Source organism: Aulonocara stuartgranti, assembly GCF_965226115.1.
Source record: "Aulonocara stuartgranti genome assembly, chromosome: 22".
In the NCBI taxonomy this organism is placed as follows: domain Eukaryota; kingdom Metazoa; phylum Chordata; class Actinopteri; order Cichliformes; family Cichlidae; genus Aulonocara; species Aulonocara stuartgranti.
Genome location: NC_138957.1, coordinates 17755687 through 17776776, shown reverse-complemented (window position 1 = coordinate 17776776; position 21090 = coordinate 17755687). Strand labels below are relative to the sequence as shown.

The 21090-nt window shown below is 41.5% G+C and overlaps 2 protein-coding genes across 4 annotated transcripts; one reads left to right on the top strand and one right to left on the bottom strand.

Annotated features, from left to right (window-relative positions):
* The first annotated feature begins 349 nt into the window (after window positions 1-349).
* On the top strand, window positions 350-7439 carry ccn4a (cellular communication network factor 4a). Its single transcript, XM_082520568.1, has 5 exons — window positions 350-837; window positions 3449-3737; window positions 4710-4964; window positions 6016-6209; window positions 6296-7439. Exons 1-5 carry the CDS (start codon window positions 790-792, stop codon window positions 6593-6595), a joined length of 1086 nt encoding a protein of 361 aa, XP_082376694.1. The 5' UTR covers window positions 350-789; the 3' UTR covers window positions 6596-7439.
* ndrg1a (N-myc downstream regulated 1a) lies at window positions 7073-20502 on the bottom strand. Of its 3 annotated transcripts, XM_082520565.1 has the most exons (16): window positions 20375-20502; window positions 16462-16536; window positions 15916-15951; window positions 13378-13483; window positions 12849-12969; window positions 12492-12554; window positions 12328-12388; window positions 11779-11865; window positions 11595-11651; window positions 11351-11454; window positions 11077-11133; window positions 10931-10982; window positions 10490-10537; window positions 10047-10082; window positions 9653-9704; window positions 7073-8481 (listed from the first exon to the last, which is right to left on the bottom strand). In XM_082520565.1, exons 2-16 carry the CDS (start codon window positions 16516-16518, stop codon window positions 8222-8224), a joined length of 1197 nt encoding a protein of 398 aa, XP_082376691.1. In that variant the 5' UTR covers window positions 16519-16536; window positions 20375-20502; the 3' UTR covers window positions 7073-8221. The 3 variants fall into 3 exon arrangements, with proteins under 3 accessions (XP_082376691.1, XP_082376692.1, XP_082376693.1); XM_082520566.1 differs by lacking the exons at window positions 15916-15951; window positions 16462-16536; window positions 20375-20502 and adding an exon at window positions 14017-14188; XM_082520567.1 differs by lacking the exons at window positions 15916-15951; window positions 16462-16536; window positions 20375-20502 and adding an exon at window positions 14023-14188.
* Between the last annotated feature and the right edge of the window lie 588 nt (window positions 20503-21090).

Below are 21090 nucleotides of genomic sequence, written 5' to 3'. Positions count from 1 at the left end.
AGATAGATGACATCATTTGATTTAAACTAAACATCTGGAGGCCAGGCACAGTCGGAGCCTTAAAATAGACACAATGGGCGAGAGGTAGGCGACCTGCTGTAGTTACAGTGGTGTTAAAAGAAAATGCTCTCATGCAATGACAGGCGCATGATAAATAATTCCAAATATGTTTGCTGAAGTAAATAAGTTCAGAGGAAGCCAAATCGGGAGCATTACACAAAGTCCAGGCCTCAGTGTAAACTACATGATTGTATTTGTAATGTCTGTGTATGTGAGGCCTATCTTAATAGGAGACTCACATGCAACAAAGACAGTAACTTGAATCTCTATTTTGCCTGTGCAGAATGACCCATTAACTACACTGAAATCCTCAAAGGAACTTATTATGACTTGTGGAGTAGAGGGCAATGATTCTGTAGCCTACGTAAGCATACGCGCACTGCTTTTCAGACTGACTTGGAAATATCTGGAGCCTTTAAATTAAGCAGCAGTAATAGGAGTGTCAGAGTCCTTCCAGAGACTATTCCAGACACGCCCTAACCACCACAGCTGCCAGCGCTCTGGAGAAGAGGAGGTTCGGGTGAAAGTGGAGCTGAGGGGAAGAGAGGAAACCTGAGGGCAGGCTATGCGGGTCCGGACTCTTATTAACAGGCTGTCAGCGCAAACCGAAGGGCGCCGAGATGTCAGCGAGGGGACGAGGATGTAGCACACCTGAGGAGAGCGGCGTGTGGCGCGTTTGAGAGACGGAACTAATTCTGGATTCAATGCGTGTGCAGTTCCTCACCAGTGATGAGTTGGCTCCTGTTGTGGATTGTAACAGCAGCCGGGATTCAAGAGGTGGGATGGAGGACAGATTTCCCAAAGTACCTTTTTGTCTTTTGTTTTTCTTTCTTTCTTTTAACGTCCAGGTTGCATGTAACTCAGACGTTTAATGCAAGTTGCAGAAGACATAGGGGGTTATTTTAAAGTTAGTAAGGTAGGCTGAGATACACTATACGACAAGCTCATTTAAACGTAATAAACGAAATCAGTGTTTCCTCCGTTTTAGCCCCCCCCCCCCCCCCCCAATTTATTCGTCAGGTTATGGCAAAAAAAAAAAAAAAAAAGAGAAAAAAATAGTTTTTTTTTAACCTTTGGCTGAATAAATATTTCCATTAAAATCTGCTTAAAAACTGATTGTTGTCCTTTATTATCCTATTATCCTTTATTTATTATTATCCGTTATCTGGCTTTAATTTTGCACTGTGGGATGCTCAAAGTTGTGTCTAGGCTCGTTCGGTTATATTTTAGTGCCACCTGGTGGATATTTGGGGGTACTCATGTGCTTTCTTGTATCCCACTGCCTCCTCAGAGCCTTTCTACTCATAAAGACATCAGTTTGTGGTCTAACCTCAGAAACTGAGTGTTTAAATTAATGATATTTTGTGTTAAACACGTTAAACACGGCGATATTCTTAGTTTTTGTAAGATTTGGGTTATTCAGCATCAATGTCAAATATACCCCTAAACAGTGTGGTTGTGAATAGTCAGTATTAAATATATTCTCATTATTGCATAATAAACTCATGTGGTTTGGAGGGAAATAACAACAACGCCTGAGTGACAGTTTCCCCTGGGAAAAGTCCTTTCTCCTCTGCTCTGAGGAAGGGTAAATCAAGCCAACACCTCCCCGCGGGTCATCTGACCTGACTGCAGGCTGACAGGAAGAAGAGATTAAACCAGGAGTGGAGCCAGGGTCATCAGCACTTGTAATCTCTTTGTAACCAGCTGCCACAAAAATATGACAAGTATTTGAGGTCACGTTAGAAAGCATTTAAAAAGGGGGAAAAAAAGATGATGATGATAACCACAAATAGCTCACTAAATAATCTCTCTGTCTTGGTATTGTTAAATGTCCTACATGCAAAATGTGTTCATCAGAGATAAATGATTTCAATAAGATGTTTGTATCAATCCCAGCCCAGCTTTTATAATTAATTTATGAAGCACTCACATCTTGATTTCCATGATCTCCTTTTTCTGTGTCAGGGTGATGATTTCCTTAGCGGGAACAATATGTATGCCACTTTGCAAATTAGCCTCATGGCTGCAGAATAAATTAAGTCTTTTGATAAAACAGCTTTGTGGCACGACTGTGACTAAAAGTCGTTCATCTGCATTATCTTTAATATGACCATAATTCTACTGAAGTGCTGAGAACAAGCCGAGGAAAATGGATCCACCGTGCTTAAGATGATTAAGCATCTTTTCGCACAGTTAACCGCGGACAGAGTGTGCATGCACGTGTATCTTTCAAGCTCCCCATTTAAGAGCTCTGCTATAAGTATTTATGGCTGTAGAGACAATACTGGAGCTAATTTTATATGTTTCACTTCTCGCCCAGCCCCGACCACATACTGTACTTTTAATTAGGATGGACACGGTATCTGCTTCAGCTGAAGTCTTATTCATAAAGAGCCTTTGTGGTTTATTATTGCTACAAAACTGACTCATCTGCGTTTGAAGTTTTGCTCGATTTGCATCATAAATGCAACATGACTTCACTTTCCCTGAGAGGGAAGTTTCGGTTTCTGTCACACGAAGTAACAACCTGGAGATCATTTCCTGCTCCTTTCTCAAGCACACCATGCTCTCAAAACAAAAAGAATTCAGTTCAGACTCAACCATCTATTATTTTTTACAAAAAACAATAACAAAAAACATTCACATTCCCAAACTTTCATCAGTTGAGGCTCATGCATTCTCTGTCCAAAGCTAACCTCTAAGCTCTGGGCTGTTAATGTGCCTTATGTGCAGCGTTGCTGTGAGAACATCTGCTTTTAAGAGCTGCAAAGCTCTTTACTGTGTGATCTTGGCTACACAGAGCAGATTGTAAGAGTCATAATGCCAAGGGAGATGAAATTCATTTCATTGGCAGGATTTTTATAACTGTAAGTAGCACAGTTCTTGTTTGAAATATGGCAACGGAAACCAGTGTTAATACATAAGACACCAGGGCGCGATGGTGATTTAATAAGATTATCTCCACTGGGTGTTTAATTCATTTATATAGTCTTATTTAATTTATTGCACAGCACGAACACATGTTAGCACTGAAGCAGAAGTGTACAAGTAAGGGATTTTAAACCTTTCAAGTCCATTACTTGCTGAGACATGGTTACCAAAGAGGGCTAGATGAAAAAAAAAATCATGATTAAGGGCATTAAAAATATTGCCCCCACACAAGGGGTCAAATACCTTTTGTGCAATAAAAAAAAATTCTGGACAAACAGGTTGAAAGAGTAGTTGCAGATGACTTATTTTGTGCAATCACTGTAACAAAGGCTCAGGCTTGATGATGTGACATAAGCTGTACGCATGATGTGAAAGCTATTGGACATATTAGATTAATAAAATATAGAGTATATGAACTGGGAATCTCATTTTCTTTCCCCTTTCCTCTCTGCAGGCCTACTCCCTGAATTCCACCACCATGCTGCCTGCCACAGCTGTCACATCCCCATTTGTAGACCTGTACAACCGCACACAGTACTGCAAGTGGCCCTGCGAGTGTCCAGAGACCCCCCCTAAGTGCCCGCCAGGTGTAAGCCTCCTCATGGATGGCTGCGACTGCTGCAAGACCTGCGCCCGGCAGGTGGGCGAGGTGTGCAACGAGGCAGACATGTGTGACTACCACAAGGGACTGTACTGCGACTACAGCTCAGACAAGCCTAGGTACGAAAAAGGAGTGTGTGCATGTAAGTGTCACTCACCAAAACAAACTACCGCTGTACACCGCATCAAAAGTTCATTTTTGTAATGTTGCAAGTCACGTTCATTGTCCAAACTGCACACAAACTGCAGCACAGCACAGACTTGAGTAGAGAATATTAGAAAAAGCTATTTTTGGTTTGGTTTCATGGCACAGGCAGCATGTGCACATTATTCAACAAAGAGCACAGAGCACACATGGAAGAGAATTACTGACCTCAGTCTAGGGACATATCTGCAAGTTTTATATCCAAGTCTCCAACATGCAAATAACTTTTTGTGTTATTCATGTTTTCATGTTTTCATTTTATTATTTTGCCTTTGTTCTACATCCTTGCAGACTGTGCAGACTTAATCGTTGCCTGATGTCGAGATCAAATCTATCCCAGATATTGCACAGCACTAGCTTCTAATGTAATTATTGCATTACATGTTTTTTGTATTTTAATACGTCTATGTGTTGTTATTTTCATACCATTTATCATTTTAGTTTCACTCACACCATTTTTCCCCCTTTTTTAATTATTCTCTTTTGTTCATTCGCTGCTTGTTGTGCTCACTTTTAAGGACTTTATTTTTTGGAATAAGCTGTGGAGAAATGAAATACTTACCTCCCACTAAATGATGTCTGCTGCTAAAAAAATAGTAAAAACAGACCTATGGTGTCACAGATTTTCCATCTCTAATAGAAGGTTCATTTAAAACCTACCTACACATGATCTGATGACAGTTTGAAGATGGAATAAGAAAATAAAAAATGGAGACTAATATAACAGTTTTCAAACATTTCTGAAGTGCAAAATGTTTCATTTATCGATTGCTTTTATTTTCCAAGCTCTGCAAGACAAATGTCCTCCTAATAATGGCGGACGCAGTTCAGCAGCAACGCACAAGTCCAAGCTTTTGTGTGTTTGCCCTGCTTTTATAATATATTCCTGCTTGTCATCCCTCTCTGGCAGACATGGTGGGAATCGGCTGCGAGCACAATGGCGTGATCTACCGTAACGGGGAGAGTTTCCAGCCCAACTGTAAATACCAGTGCGTGTGTGTTAACGGTGCTATTGGCTGTGTGGGGCTGTGCACAGAGTCTCAGCCTCCCCGTGTTTGGTGCCAGACCCCACGACGAATCAAAGTCCGGGGACAGTGCTGCGAGCAGTGGATCTGTGACGAGCCCAGGAGAGGGCGCAAGACAGCGCTGCGACATGCAGTCGAGGGTAGGAAGCTTTGGATAAAAAATATTGTATGTTTTAACCCCTAAATCTAATGTTCAGAGTTGATGGCTGAGAGGTCATTTAAATGGAAGGGAATGCTTCAAGTACAAATATAGTGAACAAATTACTAGGAAGCCCTCAGTATTCTTAAAAATGTGAGGATTTTACATGACTAATTGGAGCTCTCTTGGGCAGTATTGTTTGCACAGAAATGTAGACATACATACAGTACACCGTGAATATTTCTGATATTGAGTGGTGTTATTTACACCAGTATAAATCTTTAGAAGTAACAGAATCTGCTCTGTTTGAAACTGCATCTCACAAAGTAGCTGTGCAAGTAAAGCTGGTAGTCCAGACGCATCGTGAAGTATGTGTTTGTCGTAAGCGTGTGAGTGACAAATCGATCCTTTCCTGTGGAAGCCAGTGGAGGCAAGAATGTGAATGAAGATCTCTTTGTGCTGCATAAGGAAACAAATTAGATCCGGACTTCTAGGCAGACACAATTTAACAGTTTGGATTCAAAACAGATGCGACACGAGGGGAGACAGTCATACTGTGCTTCTCGTGTTCTCTCCGACATTACATGTGCAGGATCTGAATGATCTGAATGTTAAACAAGTATATTCATGTTGCTAAAAGACAACTTTAAAACAAGAGGATATGTGATTGGTTGATTGAGTGGAATTGTTCTCCTGAAATTCCTTAATTGATCCGTTTATTTATTGATCCAGTTATTATAAAGCTGACTCCTGTTACATCTTTTATCACTGCTCTGTATTATGCTGGGGTCTGCCGGGGAGCCATGCTGCTAAATTTAACTGCAGTTGGAAAAACAATCCTTGTTTTGACTTTTTTTTTGGTCTCTAATAACCAAACGATTGGTTGAAATATTGTGAATTTTTAATTTCATTAAAACTTTAATTAAAACTGTCTATATTTAACTCTTGGTTTGCCAAATGGAGTAGAGTTGTCGCGACCTGGAGCACTTTGACAATGAAATGGCGCTGAACGTAATTTAGTTGCACACCTCTCTGTCTATGCTGCTGTCTAGTTTTCCCAGCCGAGACCACGAGCTGGCACAAAAACTGCATTACCCAGACTACCTCATGGAGCCCGTGCTCAAAGACCTGCGGCCGCGGCCTGTCCATGAGGATCTCCAATGCCAATGAGCGATGCAAGCTGTTTAAAGAGTCTCGTCTCTGTAACCTGCGGCCGTGCGAGGTCGACATCACCAAACACATCAAGGTAGTAGTCTCACAAACACGTACAATAACTGATCAAACTGAAATGGTTTTTATATTTAAAATCTTCCTGTTTCTTTGCTCCCTCAGCCAGGGAAGAAATGTCTTAATATCTACAGGGAAGATCAGCCAACAAACCTCACCATCTCCGGCTGCACCAGCAAGAAAGCGTACCGGCCCAAATACTGCGGCGTCTGCACCGACGAACGCTGCTGCATCCCCTACAAATCCAAAACCATTGACGTGGAGTTTGAGTGTCCCAACGGGACGGGATTCACCTGGAAGATGTTGTGGGTTCAGGCCTGCTTCTGCAACCTCAGCTGCAGAAGCCCCAATGACATCTTTGCTGACCTGGAGAATTATTACGGTTATCCAGAGGTTATGAACTAAGAAGCGACCTGTCGGTTTGTCCCATCTGTAAAGAGCTTTAGAACTTTTTCCTGACTTTCATTTCCTATGCAGTTTTTTCCTTTCCTTTTTTAGTCCAATCATGTACAAGGGATTTTGTTCTGTTTTCTTTTTCCTATTGGAAAAATCTGTAAATATCACATATGTGTATTCATAAAGCATGGTGTGCTTTTGAAGACTATTTAAAGAAGTGTTTGCAAATGAAAATATTCAACAACGCATGTGAAATACTGAAGGTTTAATTTATTTATGAGGCTTTTGGCATATGTACTGGCATGCTATGTTTTTTGGACGACGTCTCACAAGGACATTGCTTGCCTGCCTTTAAACTCCCATATCAACGGAGGTTGTAGGTTTTTCTTCATCTATTTCATTAAATTCTCCCTATAAGTGTTAAGAGATGAACAAAGATCCCCAAGACTACATATTCATATGAAATAAGGATAATCAGGGAAGCTGTTACACATTTTTTTGTCATTTTTTAATAAATACAAACGGTTATGTCATTTTAATGCTTTTCTACAGCATTAGAAGGTTGTGTATTTACAAAGCTGTATGTACGTGTTCTACAGAGCCAAATGTTTTTGTAGTGCAAGTAAAATACAGAAGAAAGAGTAGAAAGTATCAGGTAAGTTCTATGGCTATCCTCGTGTTTACATGTGGACCTCTCTTTTATCACTCACTCAAGAATCCACACACAGGAGCAGCACAATCTAACAAAGGTGAACAATTTCATGGCACATTGATTGCATAGAAATCATCATAAAAATCATTAAGAGAGAACCGTTTTTGATCCATTAATAAACCATGTGATCCTGAAGCTTTAGCATTGGTTTTTCAGTGTTTTGATTGACGACAAAGCATACAATTTAGATTAATTTTAAATTCACCTGCAAACTGCTATTTCAACAATCTTTTGGGGGAAAGAAAATTCACAGGGGGGGAAATAAATGACAATAACAATTTGCTGTGCATGATATACTTTAAGTCTGCCCTTTCAGTTTTCAAAGATATACGTGTAGTGCCTCCCCATTCACTCTCCACATCTACAAGTCTGCTCCTACATACGAACAATAACTCATACATGAAAAATAAACGGATAAATGATCGAACAATTACAGTGAGAACAGGAAACACATTTACAGTCGGGTAAATTTGAGAAAGCTGCGTCAGTAGGGTAAAAATGGACCAAAAAAAATGAGGTTGGAGGGAAAGATGAAGGGGAGGTTGTTTTTTTTTTGTATGCGAGATTATGAGGGATATATTACAAGCTGGTGTACTCTTAGCCACAGCTTTCTCCGACATTCTCTGCTTCGATGTCCCCAAATGCTGCGTTGCCTCCAATTACACTGTGGCCCCAAACATTTTCTGCTTGCAATCAATAAACACGACCTCAACTTCTTACTCAAACATATTTCCAAACTAGGGCAACTCATCTGCACTGAGAAATCTGCAGGTGAGTGTGTATTGTGCGTTTTTTTATTTCTTTTTTTCCCCCTCTCTTTTAAACAATTCCAGGTTGATGGGCCAGGTGTGAATTAGAGGTAGCGCAGCAGAGACTGAAGGGGATCCTTGAGAGGTTTGGATGTCTGCTGAGTGGAGGGTTATTTAGCAGGACACTTCGGCGGACTTGCTCACGCCTTGGTCCACGTTGTTGTTGGCCGTGGTGTCCATGGAGCTGTCTGTGTGGGAGCGGCCGTGCGGATTCTCAGTCGTGTGGCTGCGGCTGCGGCTGCCCTCGTTGGTGTGGGAGCGGGAGCGGTTTCCCTCGCTGGTGTGGGAGCGGGAGCGGTTGCCGTCGAACGAGGTGACGCTAGAGCCAGAGGCAGTGCGGGAGCGAACAAGGCGGGTCATGCTGGCAGCAGGCACTGAGGGAAGAGGAAAAGAATTTACTGACGTCCACTTTCCCATTGCTCACTACCTTTCATCACAACCTTCAAGAAGATTTGCAGAATTTTGTAATAAATGTATGGCGAGCATATAAATTGCCACGTGTTGTTACAATGAAAGCAAGCCATCCAAACAGATGCAGACAATTAAAATTGGTTCTACTGTCATCAGCAAATGCAAACGTGTCAGTCAAATGAAAGTTCACACGGACACCATTTAAACTAAACAGCGAATACTTTATGCTTGAGAGCAGTAGTGCAAAGTTGTCAAATTCAATTCGACCTTCAGCAGGCTGTCTTGACCATGTCTACATGCCCAAATTAACTGAACTGTTCCCGTGTGATTGGCTGATTAGTTATTAAATCAGCTGAATGGCTGTGTATAATAAAGTTGCCAGTGGGTGCACATATGGTCTGTCCTTTGAGCATTAGTTACATCATAGTGAGTACATGCCCTAATCAATCATAAAAACAAGGGGTGCGAAGGCTGTGTTGGGGCATTATTATAATCACCTTATATTTGTGTGTACATTGGTACAGTCAAGCATTCCTGTTCCCAAATTCATTAATCACATTACAGTCAGAAATCAAACAACTGAGTCACCTGCAAGAGTTACACAAGATCCTAAAGTATCTGAATAATCAAACATGCTTTGAACTCACTTTGTGGAGCGCATTTGACCAATTGCAAAAATTCTCAAAGGGGGCATTCTCAGTGCAGTTCATCATAAATAATAAATTTTGGCACGTAAAGAGACAAGAATGTGACACTCGAGTGCTCAGATCTTGTGCATGTCCTTCTTAGGGTAGCTGTTTGTGCTGATGTGTGGGAATACGTAAGGTTTAATGTGCTATTCTAAACTAGAAATTATATTACTGGTCTCAGCAACGTAATGAGGAGCCTAACAAAATTAATTAGTGCATTAATGTTTTCAGAGTGTTTGATTTTCAACACTGGATGAGGTGAACTCGAAGGCTAAGAGATCTTTCTCTCACCACAAGGTGGCAGAATATACATCTTTTACATCTGTAAGCACCGGTGATGGCAGGCATTTTTTTCTGTGTCGTTTTTATTTTCATGCACGTTGGAAGAAGAAACTTTAATCTGAACATATCTCAGTAAAACAAAGTGAAAGTATGTGATACTTACTGTATCCCATGCCCTGAATGAAGTACTTGAACGCCTCGGTCAGCTTGCCAGGCTGCAGAGAAGAACATAAAGATAATCAGTCCTCTTTTCAGTAATTATTATATTTGTTTGCATAACATTGACAGGTTCAAGCTCTCAGCCACCAGCTTACTTCCCAGGGTTTGTGATATGACAGCTGTTATGAACAGGTGCTGTGCAGTTTGGAGGATTACAACCTGACAACTGTGGTTCATGTCTGGTACTTGTTAATGCTCTTAAGTGCCACCCTCCTACGCCATCCACCCCTCCACCTGACCCCGTGTGCTGATTATCCAGCCCTGTCCAGCCTGTTCTACAGCATCAATGTCTCTCATGTTATTTCCCCCTCCCTATTTTCTTTCTCACACATACACACCTGGTCAACCTGGGGCATGCCACCGCAGTCGGCCATCTGGGGAGAAGAGTAAAAGAACACAAAATTAGAATTTTGCATGTTGTCACTTGTGTATTCGTGCAGCATCGTGCACACTCCATAACCCCCCACAGCGCTCATTAAGTCCAATTTGAACACGCAGAACCATTAACCCCAGTAAAAGGCACCACTTTAAGTCAAACAGCCATTTGATTTGAGATGCGGTTCATAAAAAGCTCGCCACAGGCCAGCCGAAGTAGGTCAGTGAGCTCTGGGGAAACGCTCAGCTGTCATACCACTGGTTAATATATCACCAGGTAAATGCTGAGCCAGTGGAATCTTATCAGCAGATGAGTTGTCATCAAGGTGGTTATAATCTGGATGAGAATAGGAGACAGGAGGTGTGGGGTAAAGGCCACAACAGAGGGAATGAGTGGGGCCCTCACCTTAAGAAGGGTGGCCTTTGTGGGGTCCAGCTTAGTGTTGCACTCAACCTGCAGGAACAAACGCAAAACATTTATTAGGCAAATGATGTGTGATGACCAACAAGTTTTTAATGTTGTGTGCTTAATCCAGTTATTCCTATGGATAATATATACTAACAAATACGTTTTGGATTTGGGACCTGTTTGCAGCTGAAAGCAGCAGCAGTCACACAAATCTCTTAACTTTAACAGATTAAAGCTGATCTGCATCACTCCGTTTCTGTTTCCAATTCGGTTCTTGCCTAAGACATGCTAAACTGTTGTCCTTAAGCACTTATCCTTGCATATCTCTTGGGCTTAAGCAGACGACTGAAGCGAATGGAAAACACGTCCAGCACAAGTTGAACCGTGTTAACGGCAGTGGGAAGTCTAATCATTAGCACTTGAGCCATGTGAACTCACCACGGCCTCCACAGCAGGAGAGCTATCGCCAACCACCAGCAGAGAAGGGCACCTGGATAAAGGACACACAACCACACAGTGAATGTTTCCGTGTTAGAAATAACATTGTTTCATTTAAGCTGATGCCGTTTTTGAGAACAACTTACTTGAGGGTTCTGGCATGGCTTCCAGGGACTGGCCTCTCAATTTCCAGATCCCTTCGACTGTAGACAGACACATCTGTTAGTGCGCAGAACACGCTACTTTCGGCTGCTCCCTAATTTTTGCACCCGATGGCCTCCCTGACTCAACTCCACAGGGATCGGTATCTCAAATGTGTACAGCACTACACTAAGGAGCCACCACACTTTCCATTAGAGTGTATGAACTCAAACACCAAGATTATATCATGAAACATTTACATAAACTAGCTGTGCTTACCTTTCATAGGACTTGACAAAGAGATGCAGGTTAAACAGGTTCATGTCATTCATGATGTGGTGGCGGTATGTGGCAATTAGATCATGGTTGTGCTGAATTTCCTCCTGCGGTACCCAAAACAAAAGACGTGTTAAACCCACGACCTACAAATGAATCTAACTAAAATCCTAGTTTCAGTTTACAGAGGTACTTTAAGCGTAATGAAGATATTAATTAATTTAATAATGAGAATTTGAATCTTTACCTTTCCAAACAGGTGGGTGATGATCATGTCGGGCTCTGCGTGAGTCCAGCCACTGATCTAAAAAACAGAAAAAGCTATGTTTAGCTTTAATGGTTCTGCAAATCCAAAAGTCAAAGTTACCACAGTTTTTGGAAATGGTTTGAACAGTTGTAGGTGCTCATATGTGTGTTTATACGCGCATTACCTTGTGTGCAGCCCAGTCCATCCATCCCTCAGCACACGAGTTGATGTTGATGAGAACAAGGCCTTCTACCATATTTGGGTAGTCCAGCTAAAAGATACATAAATGAACTTTAGAAATAAACCACGACACATTTCGCTAAATATGTGCCCCACAACCGATTTAAAAAAATATTTTGTATAGTCCATCTATTTATTTATTGTTTCCCAATTTGGTGAGGGTTAGGTTTTAATCTAAAGCTCTTTAATGTTATATCGTGCCCTGTTGAACAATATAGAACTAGTTAAAGTAAAGGCTGCAAAGAGTTAAATGTTGCATCTTTGCCAGCTTTGTGTCAGCGGGGAGGGGGGCTTACTATTGAGCACAGTGTTAGTGGTGAGCTGATCTTGTACATTCCTGAGGCTTTCATGGCTCTGCAGGCTCAAGCAATAAGCGGCAGTGTGTTGCCAAAAATCAGCCAAGAGCAGAAACCCATTAGCCAGCTCTGCTAATCCAAGATTGATTAATACTGAAAATATTAAGTGTGACTGAGAGAGCGTGGGGTAAACTCACAGCAAATCTGGACAGAATGTAGGCCCCGGCTCCCATGCCCATGCCAATCACACTTTTCAGGCTAGAGTGCACAAAAGTAGAGGGGTACTGTTAGAACAACCGGTTAGAAAGTGTCTCAAATATAAAGGGTGAAGTGTCAGGCTGGGAACTGGAGCTCAATTTACCCAAAATGCTTTAAGACCAGTGGGAGAGACTCAGCGAGTTGGTCCATAGAAGGGTACTCATATCTGGGGAAACAAAAAGAGTATTGTTACAGACACTATCTAATCAGCAATGGTCTTATATTACCGTTATCAACTCCTGACAGCAGTTTGTGTTCAGCTAATCTTAACATAAGGCAAAGTCTCACCATTAAAGCAGAGATTAGGCTGAACAAGAGATAATACTTGTCAAATTCGGTCACCTTAAGCACATTCACAGTGATCTACCTGTTGATTCTGAGGTCACAGACTGCTTGACATACATTAAGTGTCTCTCTGTTTGTGACTGTGTGCGCACATGCATGTGTGCATCTGGCTCACCCAGTGGAAAAGGTGTTTGCTCCTTCATGCTGCCCCGGGGCATCGACGTGACACACAGCAAAGTGCTGCATGATTTCCGCCATGTCCTCATGGTCGAAGAGCGTGTTCCAGCAGGTTTTGTCTGGAAAACAGTGAAAAGATGGTGGAGTTGGATGAGTGGTTCTTAATAGAGGGGGAAAGAAGAACTCAAACCGCCTGAATAGATGAGCAAATCTCAGGTTTGGAGGTGCCGTGAGCAATCATCTTACAAAATCTGACTTCATTACAAAAAAAAGAAAAAAGAAATCATGGAAGACTCCACGAGGAGTCTCCACACCTCCTCCTACAGATACACAAACATGACCGAGCGTAAAATGATAGCGTGGATACAAGGGTTATAAGTCCAGCTTAGATACTTAGATAGACTTAATATAAAGGTAGTTCAGAGAAACTAATTTCATTTTAATTGGTATGATCATTCAAAACACACAAGGCCTTCGGTACCACAGCACGTTTCACCAAGATAAAGGAAATAATGAGGTAGGCTTACAGTTCAGGCCGACGTCATGGAAGGTGAGAATGACTGGTCTGTCCCCCTTGGGAACCCCCTTCATTGTACAGTGAATTCTTCCATTAGGAGTCTCCACATCGTGCTCCTATAGATACACAGACATGACCATACTTTTATAGCTCCAGGTTACAAAAGATACATAAATATATTTATATATATTTCTTTAAAGTTACTCCTTGATGCTGGTGCAACAGGGCTGCATAGTCAATATGACAACGTAAAGCTGTTGCAGTAATATTTGAAATACTTTTGTTAAATACAACCTCCAATAATTAGCCTGTTTTTTTGATGGAAAATCTAAATGATAGGCTCTTCACCAGGAATAATTTACCCAACCATGCCGCATCTCGTTACAGAGGTTTATCATTCCATTAAATATATTAGTTTTCTATCTACTTTACCAACTGAAAAGTAAGCAAAGCCATTTCAAAAGGCTGGCCACTGTAAAACACAACACATTTTTTCCACATGAGCCACAAAAGAAGAATATTTTTTTTCCCCGTTTAGCACCTGTGCAACAACTCCAACTTTAGTATCGATTGTCCAGCAGGCAGCATAATCCCACAAATCCGCTGGAAACTACAGCAAACATTTTAATAAAGCTTTTAGTCTACTCACACTCACTTCAATCTCAGCGACAATCATTTCCACATCAGGATCCTCCAGAACCATGTTTGCAGGAATAGAGTTAAACACTGCTTGCTACTGAAAACTGTAGTTACAGTGGCTCTCTGAGCTATAGATCCAAGAGCTGGTAAGCCTCTGAAGTCGTTCAGCCCTTCAGTGAGAACTGCATTTTATACCCCTGCTGCTTACCAGTTGGCCTAAGCTCCTGGCCTCCCATGGTGCCTTGCAGGCTGGTCAAAACAAGCTAATTCTAGATGAAGATATCCTTAAATTGGATCAGCCAATGTCAGAGAGGGGCATCAGCTACTGCGCTGACATGATAAGTATGAGCATGCGATGAGTGGCAAAACATGATGAATAAATGAGGCAGCAGCTATTATTCAGTAATATTTAGGGGAGAAGATTTACAAAAACAAAGACTTAACTTAGTGTTGGTAATTAAATATAGATCCTGCACGATATACGGCAGCAAACAGTCTTTCGAGACTAGACTGAGCCCTTTTGATGAAAATCTTTGATTTGTTTCTAAATTACACATTCGGTATTTGGTTAAAACTCACCCATAATACATTAAAAATTTAGTTAAATAGTGAAACGAAGTTTTAAAAATTTCTCCAAATATAAATACTGCCATAATCCATGAATAAATCAGTTTTAAGAACTAGACTAAAAAAAACATTTAACTCCTTTAAAAAAAAGTTTTTTTCTATAAAATCTAAATATGTAGAGTGATTATTAGCTAAAAATTGCTTTTACATTGTCATTCATTTCTTTATTTCTAATAATTTTAAACTTAAACTGTTTATATGAAGGTTTATTATTAACCAACAGCAGCTCTATGGTGATCCATCAGCAGGTCAAGGGTATGTCACGAGACAACCTATTAGGTAGTTTGTTTTTACCCCCAAACCAGTTCTAACTGCATGGGATCTACTTGTCAGGAACATCCAGCAAGGAGGTAAAACCTATTTACGAAATGTAATGTACAGGATTCACCACAGCTCGCTCCACCCACGCTTTGCAGGGCACACTCAAACGTGGAGACTACGCAGTGGAGATAATCCTGCAAGGCAGCGAGCATGTGTCTGTGTGTACAGAGTGTTCATAAGCACACACGCACATCTGTGAAACTTACAGTGGAATTTCTTTTTTGTGTATGTGTGTGTGTGTCCAGGTGTCATGAATGCATTCGCTAATAAAAATCAGGGAATATCATCAGAGCCAACTAATCCTGCGCGACTGACTGTTGGAAGCTTAGTCCCCACAGAGACATCAAACACTTGCCCTGGATACTTTAGGTCAACCAATCTGTCAGTGTCACAGCAAAGAAAGTCAGAAGGACTCTGATGGAGCTCAGACTCTCAGTAAAAGAACCCCATCCACACACTGCCTGAGCACAAAACCCTTAAATTCGCATGAAGTTTGAAGAAAAGATTTTTTTAAGTTGAAACCAATGCACTTCTCACACCTACTGTTATTTAAAAACAACACAGATTCAAGAGGCAGCAAATGTTTTCTGACTATAAGGAGCTCTGTACAGGGTGTTAGGATCGCCCCCAGACTCAGCAGCACCAAAACACATGCAGTTTCTCCCGATAGGCTGCATCATCAAATCCAGTTCAACATGCATTTCATCACTTCCTGTAGCTGACTCAGTTAGTGGAACCCTAATTAGGTTTCTGTCCTAATAAAATCACAGCAGATAAAAGGTCAATGAGGTAGTGCCACAGCTATGTTAATAATTATCAAAGTATTTCATTTTATCAGCCACTAGATGGTACTATTCAAGGTAAAGTTATGAGATACCAAGCAGTGGATTTAACTGCTAAAACAAAATGTTGCAACTTGTCAGAATGATAAAGTGTTTAATGTGTGTTTATGCAAACATACCTTGGTTACAAGCTGCTGCACAGCCTCTCTCAAGCCCTGGAAAGAGAGAAAAGAGGAATGAAAACATAAAAGATAACATGATTACGGTGCAACAAGCTATAATCTAATATCCCAAAGTCGGTTCCCATCACTGAACCCAACCTGAATCAAGTATAATTTTGACTGCACAGTCAACATAATGCATCAAACATGAAGAACATTCTGTGAAATTATGTGAAAGCGAATCATACTGTGGTATTCTGGTGCATATGCATGATTTTCTTATTGCACTAGTTCCATTTTTCTAACACACAGCCGACCACAGACAGCTTAATTGTCTTTTACTGTGCATATTTTGGAAATCTGTGTATAGAAATTTATGAAGTGTTCATTGATTACGTTCTCATATAAAAGCACCAATATCCCAAAAGTTATATCTAAAGAAAAGTCAAGCTAAGAGGCACAAATAAATCAGCAAAAAGCATACAAAGCTTGACAGCATAGAACTCCAACAGCTTAAGATTTATCTGAGAGTTACCGTTAAACAAAACTTTGCACAAAACATACCGGCAGCTCCCTGTCAACCAGCAGGGGTTTGGACTCAACAACCTGGATATCATCCATTTCAAAGAGCTGCAGAGCCTGGGAGAGATCGGAGCAATTAGTTAATGACTGGTTCAGCATATTTCTGTGTACGAGGATCAAGGTTTTTATATGCATTACTGTATTTTAAAATAAAAGAGTGATTAAAGGCCTGTTAAAGTACAGATTTGTCCCTTTCTTTTGCTCCTAAGCGTCTTTAAGGGGACTGCTGGGAGACTTTTGTCAGAATTGAGGAGTTGCAGACAATAGAATGAGGCCTGCTTGAACTTTGGCTGGGTGTGTTTCTCCACACGAAAGTAAAGAGGGCTTAAGTTTAATATAGTCCAAGACACACTCGCAACATGCAGAGGCTTGCAGCAGTTATCTGCAGTAACATGCGGCTCACATAACGGACCACACCTGCGAACCGCCTACATGAGAAACACGTGGCTGACAGGCACAAAGCAAGGTTTGGCTGTGAGGGGAAGAGGAAGTGTGATTTTTGGGTAATTCTCACCCTGCTGAAAGATTTAAAAGAAAAAAAAGATCTACTACACATGCACTTTGAAGATTGGACTCAAGTTAATTATCCACTGAACTTAGAGCTGAAAAAGACCCTCCCTAAATCCAGGTTTCGGGATTGGGAAGACATTTCATAAAATAACATCAAAGTGGGGCTTAATGACAACATTAAAAGGAAAAGAAAGATGAAGAGTTGTACAGAGGGGCAGAAAACTGGAAGAGAAGCCAGGCTGTGCAGATCATGATGCTGTGTTGGAATAGAGCATGTAGGCTGTGACTCTGCATGCAAATCAAATTAGCCAGTTAAGAGAGCCCTTTGTCCACTGGCCGCAGCAGGCCAGGGGCTTGCCCACTTCTCTCCCACAGCTGAAGCGGGGGGGCCATGATGACCAAGACACACATCCATATACAGGAAGCAACTGACACCCTGGTTCCCATCTAAACTTCCCAGCTTCTTTTCAGCGCCCTGCTTGCGCTTCCTGTCACTTTCTGTGTTTATCTTGGTTTCTGTTTGGGTGAAGTCTCTCCGTTTGCCATTTCCAGGCTTTGACAATGTCTTTTGTGCCAGCAAAAATAGAAAATAGAAAAAAAAAAACTTAATCAACCTTCAGAATTGCAGAGTGCTCATCAGAGCAAGTTTGCCATTTAGAGGAAGCAACTCATGTTTCAGATATGGGTGTCTGGCAGAATACGCCCTGGGTACACACAAACACCTGTATGCCTGTGTTTCTCTGATGAGGAGAACACACACCAGCGCCAGGCAGCTCTCACAGCGCCGCAGAGGAAGAGGAGTATCAAACAACAGGTTCATTTGTTCACTGCGGCCCTTCCAAAAACATGGCTGCGGTTACACTGCAGGAGCTTTGTTGAAGAGGACAAGAGAGCAGCCCCCGCTGAGATTCCACAGCCATGTAACAGAAACCATGTTTATGATTTTCATAATATCGAAAGAAAAAGAAAATGCTCAGGCCATTTTTGATTATATAATTTGAAAAAAATGGAGGGGGGGGGGATGTAATTTCCCATGTCAACATGAGCAAACCTCTCGGCCTGTTTTCTGTTTTTAAGCCTTTTTTTGCAAACAGCAAAAAATAAAACCAGACAAGTAAGTTCACCCATATGGAAAAGCAACATTTATCATATCTGGTGTCTCTTTTTCTTTTTGTAAATCTTATGGGACTTACAGGTGTGCTGTACTTTGATTTACTCACTTTGGTGAGTAAATGACAACGTGGGACCAAATGGAAAACAACAGAAACTAAATTAATGAAATAAAAGCACGCATCTCTTTTCAAGCTTGGCTACCAGTCACTACCTGCCAGCATGTCGACATCAGAGAGAAGCTCTGACAGAGCAGCAGGCTAAGACAACTAGGTCACCTGCTGTTTACACCTGTGGTGTTAGCCAAGCTGAGCTAATGTTTCACCTCTTTGAGAGGAGTGCAGAAAGGGGAAGTGTTAGTTTACCCACGCCAGAGTCTGAGCCTAAGCAACATGATAGGAGTGCTGCTGCTGTGACATGTTTTATGAAATGATTTCAAACGACTGTCATGGAAAGAGATAAATATTCAACAGTGGCCCATTACACTTAAAATGTATTTATAATGTCGATGAATAACATGAGATGGAGTGAATAACACTGAACGCAAGGCTGCTCTGCTGCTCTTAATATTGTGGCACACCGAGCACAATCGCTTCCTCAAATTTGGCCACATTGGGTAAAAGACTATTCTCAGATTTTAAGATGAGCGTGTTCCCTCACAGGAATTTGCCTTCGGTGCCTTCTTTAAAACCGGCCTCAGCACAAAGAGGTGCCAGTGGCAGCAGTTGTCCCTGCATGCAAAGGCTCCTGTTAGAAAAATGTCATTGCAGAAGGAAAGAAACGAAACAAAAGCAGTAACTGAAACAGCTTTGGCTTGGCAGAAGTGAGACTGTTATGCAATCTTAAACAGGAAACAGTGGGAGGATATACGTTTCTAAGAGATGATCCTAAAAGTGTAGCTCAGAAAAAAAAACCACAAAAAAAACCACAAACTCGAAATTATTTGAAGCATTTTTATTTGTTGACAGTTTGACTTCATGTCAAGGTTTTAGTTTTTCAAGCTTCGACACCGACTGGTTTCGATGACTGATTAGGGCAGTTGTTGGCTTTCTGAATATTAAAAAATATCACCTGACAATGAGATGCTGCGGTTTGAGCTTTAGAGGAAAACAACAACTCTGGCTCAGGTCTACGTAAAACATCAGCGCTTGTTTTCCACAGTAAATCCAGGAGATGGGGTGCGCTGCTTTAAGCCACAACATCCAAGTTACAAAACAAGCATGGGCTCAAACTCTCTTTGTTCACTGACAGAAAGAAGCATATGTAGTGATTAGATTTGGACAGAGTCTCAATTTCAGAGAGCCAGAATCAAGGGCAGGTCATCCCTTCACTCCTCTGCCTCCATATACTTTTAAATCCACGAGCCTGCTGCATCCATCTGCAGAAACAATGATTGCTTCCCTAATCTTTGGGAACTCGCTTAATCTGTCAAATCCCTGGTTCTGGAATATCAGCAGAGCAGCAGCAGGCCTGCTGGACTAAGCTCATACAGACCTACATTTTCACTGTAAGAGATAGCAAATTGTGGGCGTCTTCCTCTCTATAGTGAAGTTGGTGAGGAGGGGTCACGCAGATCTGATGGGGAGCAGTCTTGTTTTTCTAGCAAAGATTTATTTATTTATGCATTTTGGAACACTTGCTGTTAATACCTTAAGTCAATAAAGAAAATGTTTAATACTTCGATCAGCATCAGCCACAGCCCAGTCTCTCTCCCTCCTCCAGCCCCCACCCTCGTGCATGTTTGTTTGTTTGTTTGTTTGTTACATTAATACCAAGGCTAGAAAGCAAAGAGGATTTGTTATGCAACTATCTGGCCTCACGATGAGTGCAACATTTGACATAAAACTGCATGTTTCCCGTGTGCTCGCGTGCCACCAGTGTCACGTGTGACATGAACGTTGATCTGCGAAGATCTTTTACACTTTGCACACATGGCACCTTCCTTGCTATGAAACACATTCCACAGATTATTTGATCTTTTTTGAGAAACATGCCCAAAAGTGCGAGAAAGCTCTCTCGGAAAATGCACGTGGACATGTAATAGAAAGCATTTTTTAAATGTGCAAAAATAAAAATGTGGTTCCAGTTTCTATAAAGGGGTTAGAAAAAGGAAAGAAATAATGCAGCCTTAGTTTCTTATTTTAGTTGTGTTTCAGCGGTTGCGCACAGACAACGTCAATAACGGGGAAACTGAGTAGGAAGTGAGCGCACAATTCCTTGGAACCCATAAAAAAGGAGTTCATAGTAGAGTTCATAATTCCAAAAAGAAACCTACCTGTTGGTTTAGCAGATGATTGTCCTGAAATGAAAACTTCCTGAAGAGATGGAGAAAAAAAGTCCTCAAAACTTTTGCAATCTCTCTCTCTCTCTCCTTCTTTCTCTTTGAAACAGCAGCGTTGCTTTGTTTACGTGTTGCGCCAGGCGGATGTATGAGGGAATTTTATAAAGCTTGGGGGCGTGCAGCCCGGCCCACTTTCCCCACCGCCGCCTCTATTGGGCAACACCAGCTGTGGGATTTGAGAATGCAGCTTTCCAGCGGTTGCATGACCAGGAAGCTGTGACTCTCGGGTGAGATGCACGAAAAAAGAACGCCCACCCGATTTATCCCCGGTGACAGCCGACTTTATTTTAGGACTTTTGCCTTCCTATTTTTAGGAATTTGGGGGGCTACCCCGCAGCTCAAATGTTAAAGTGACTGTGTGATATTTTATCTCCCTCTGATCTGTCCTTTGTATACATTCTTACTACGTGCATTGCAACTTCTAAAGACCCACGTTGTCCTTTAATAGTTCTGTCAAGTGTGCCCCTTTTCTCCGCTGTGCAAAGACTCTAACATGCATGCTTATATTTTATTTTTTATTTTTCTTAGACCAACCTACAAATTATCTCTGCTGTAACTAAGCGAGTGTTTCCACATTCTTGCAGTCGCAGCATGTGACCGTTTTTTAAGATGTGTCTGAGCCATTGTCTGCCGAGTTAGGAAGGCAGCCA

Bases quoted from the DNA above. Each gene is read 5' to 3' on its own strand.
- ccn4a (XM_082520568.1), top strand. From the start codon at position 790: ATGAGTTGGCTCCTGTTGTGGATTGTAACAGCAGCCGGGATTCAAGAG. The intron at 4,965-6,015 runs GTAGGAAGCTTT...GCTGCTGTCTAG, and splicing joins GCTGCGACATGCAGTCGAGG to TTTTCCCAGCCGAGACCACG. The intron at 6,210-6,295 runs GTAGTAGTCTCA...TTGCTCCCTCAG, and splicing joins ACATCACCAAACACATCAAG to CCAGGGAAGAAATGTCTTAA.
- ndrg1a (XM_082520565.1), bottom strand. From the start codon at position 16,518: ATGGATGATATCCAGGTTGTTGAGTCCAAACCCCTGCTGGTTGACAGG. The intron at 12,970-13,377 runs GTAAGCCTACCT...ACTGTTTTCCAG, and splicing joins CCATGACGTCGGCCTGAACT to ACAAAACCTGCTGGAACACG. The intron at 12,555-12,848 runs GTGAGCCAGATG...TTGTTTCCCCAG, and splicing joins GCAAACACCTTTTCCACTGG to ATATGAGTACCCTTCTATGG.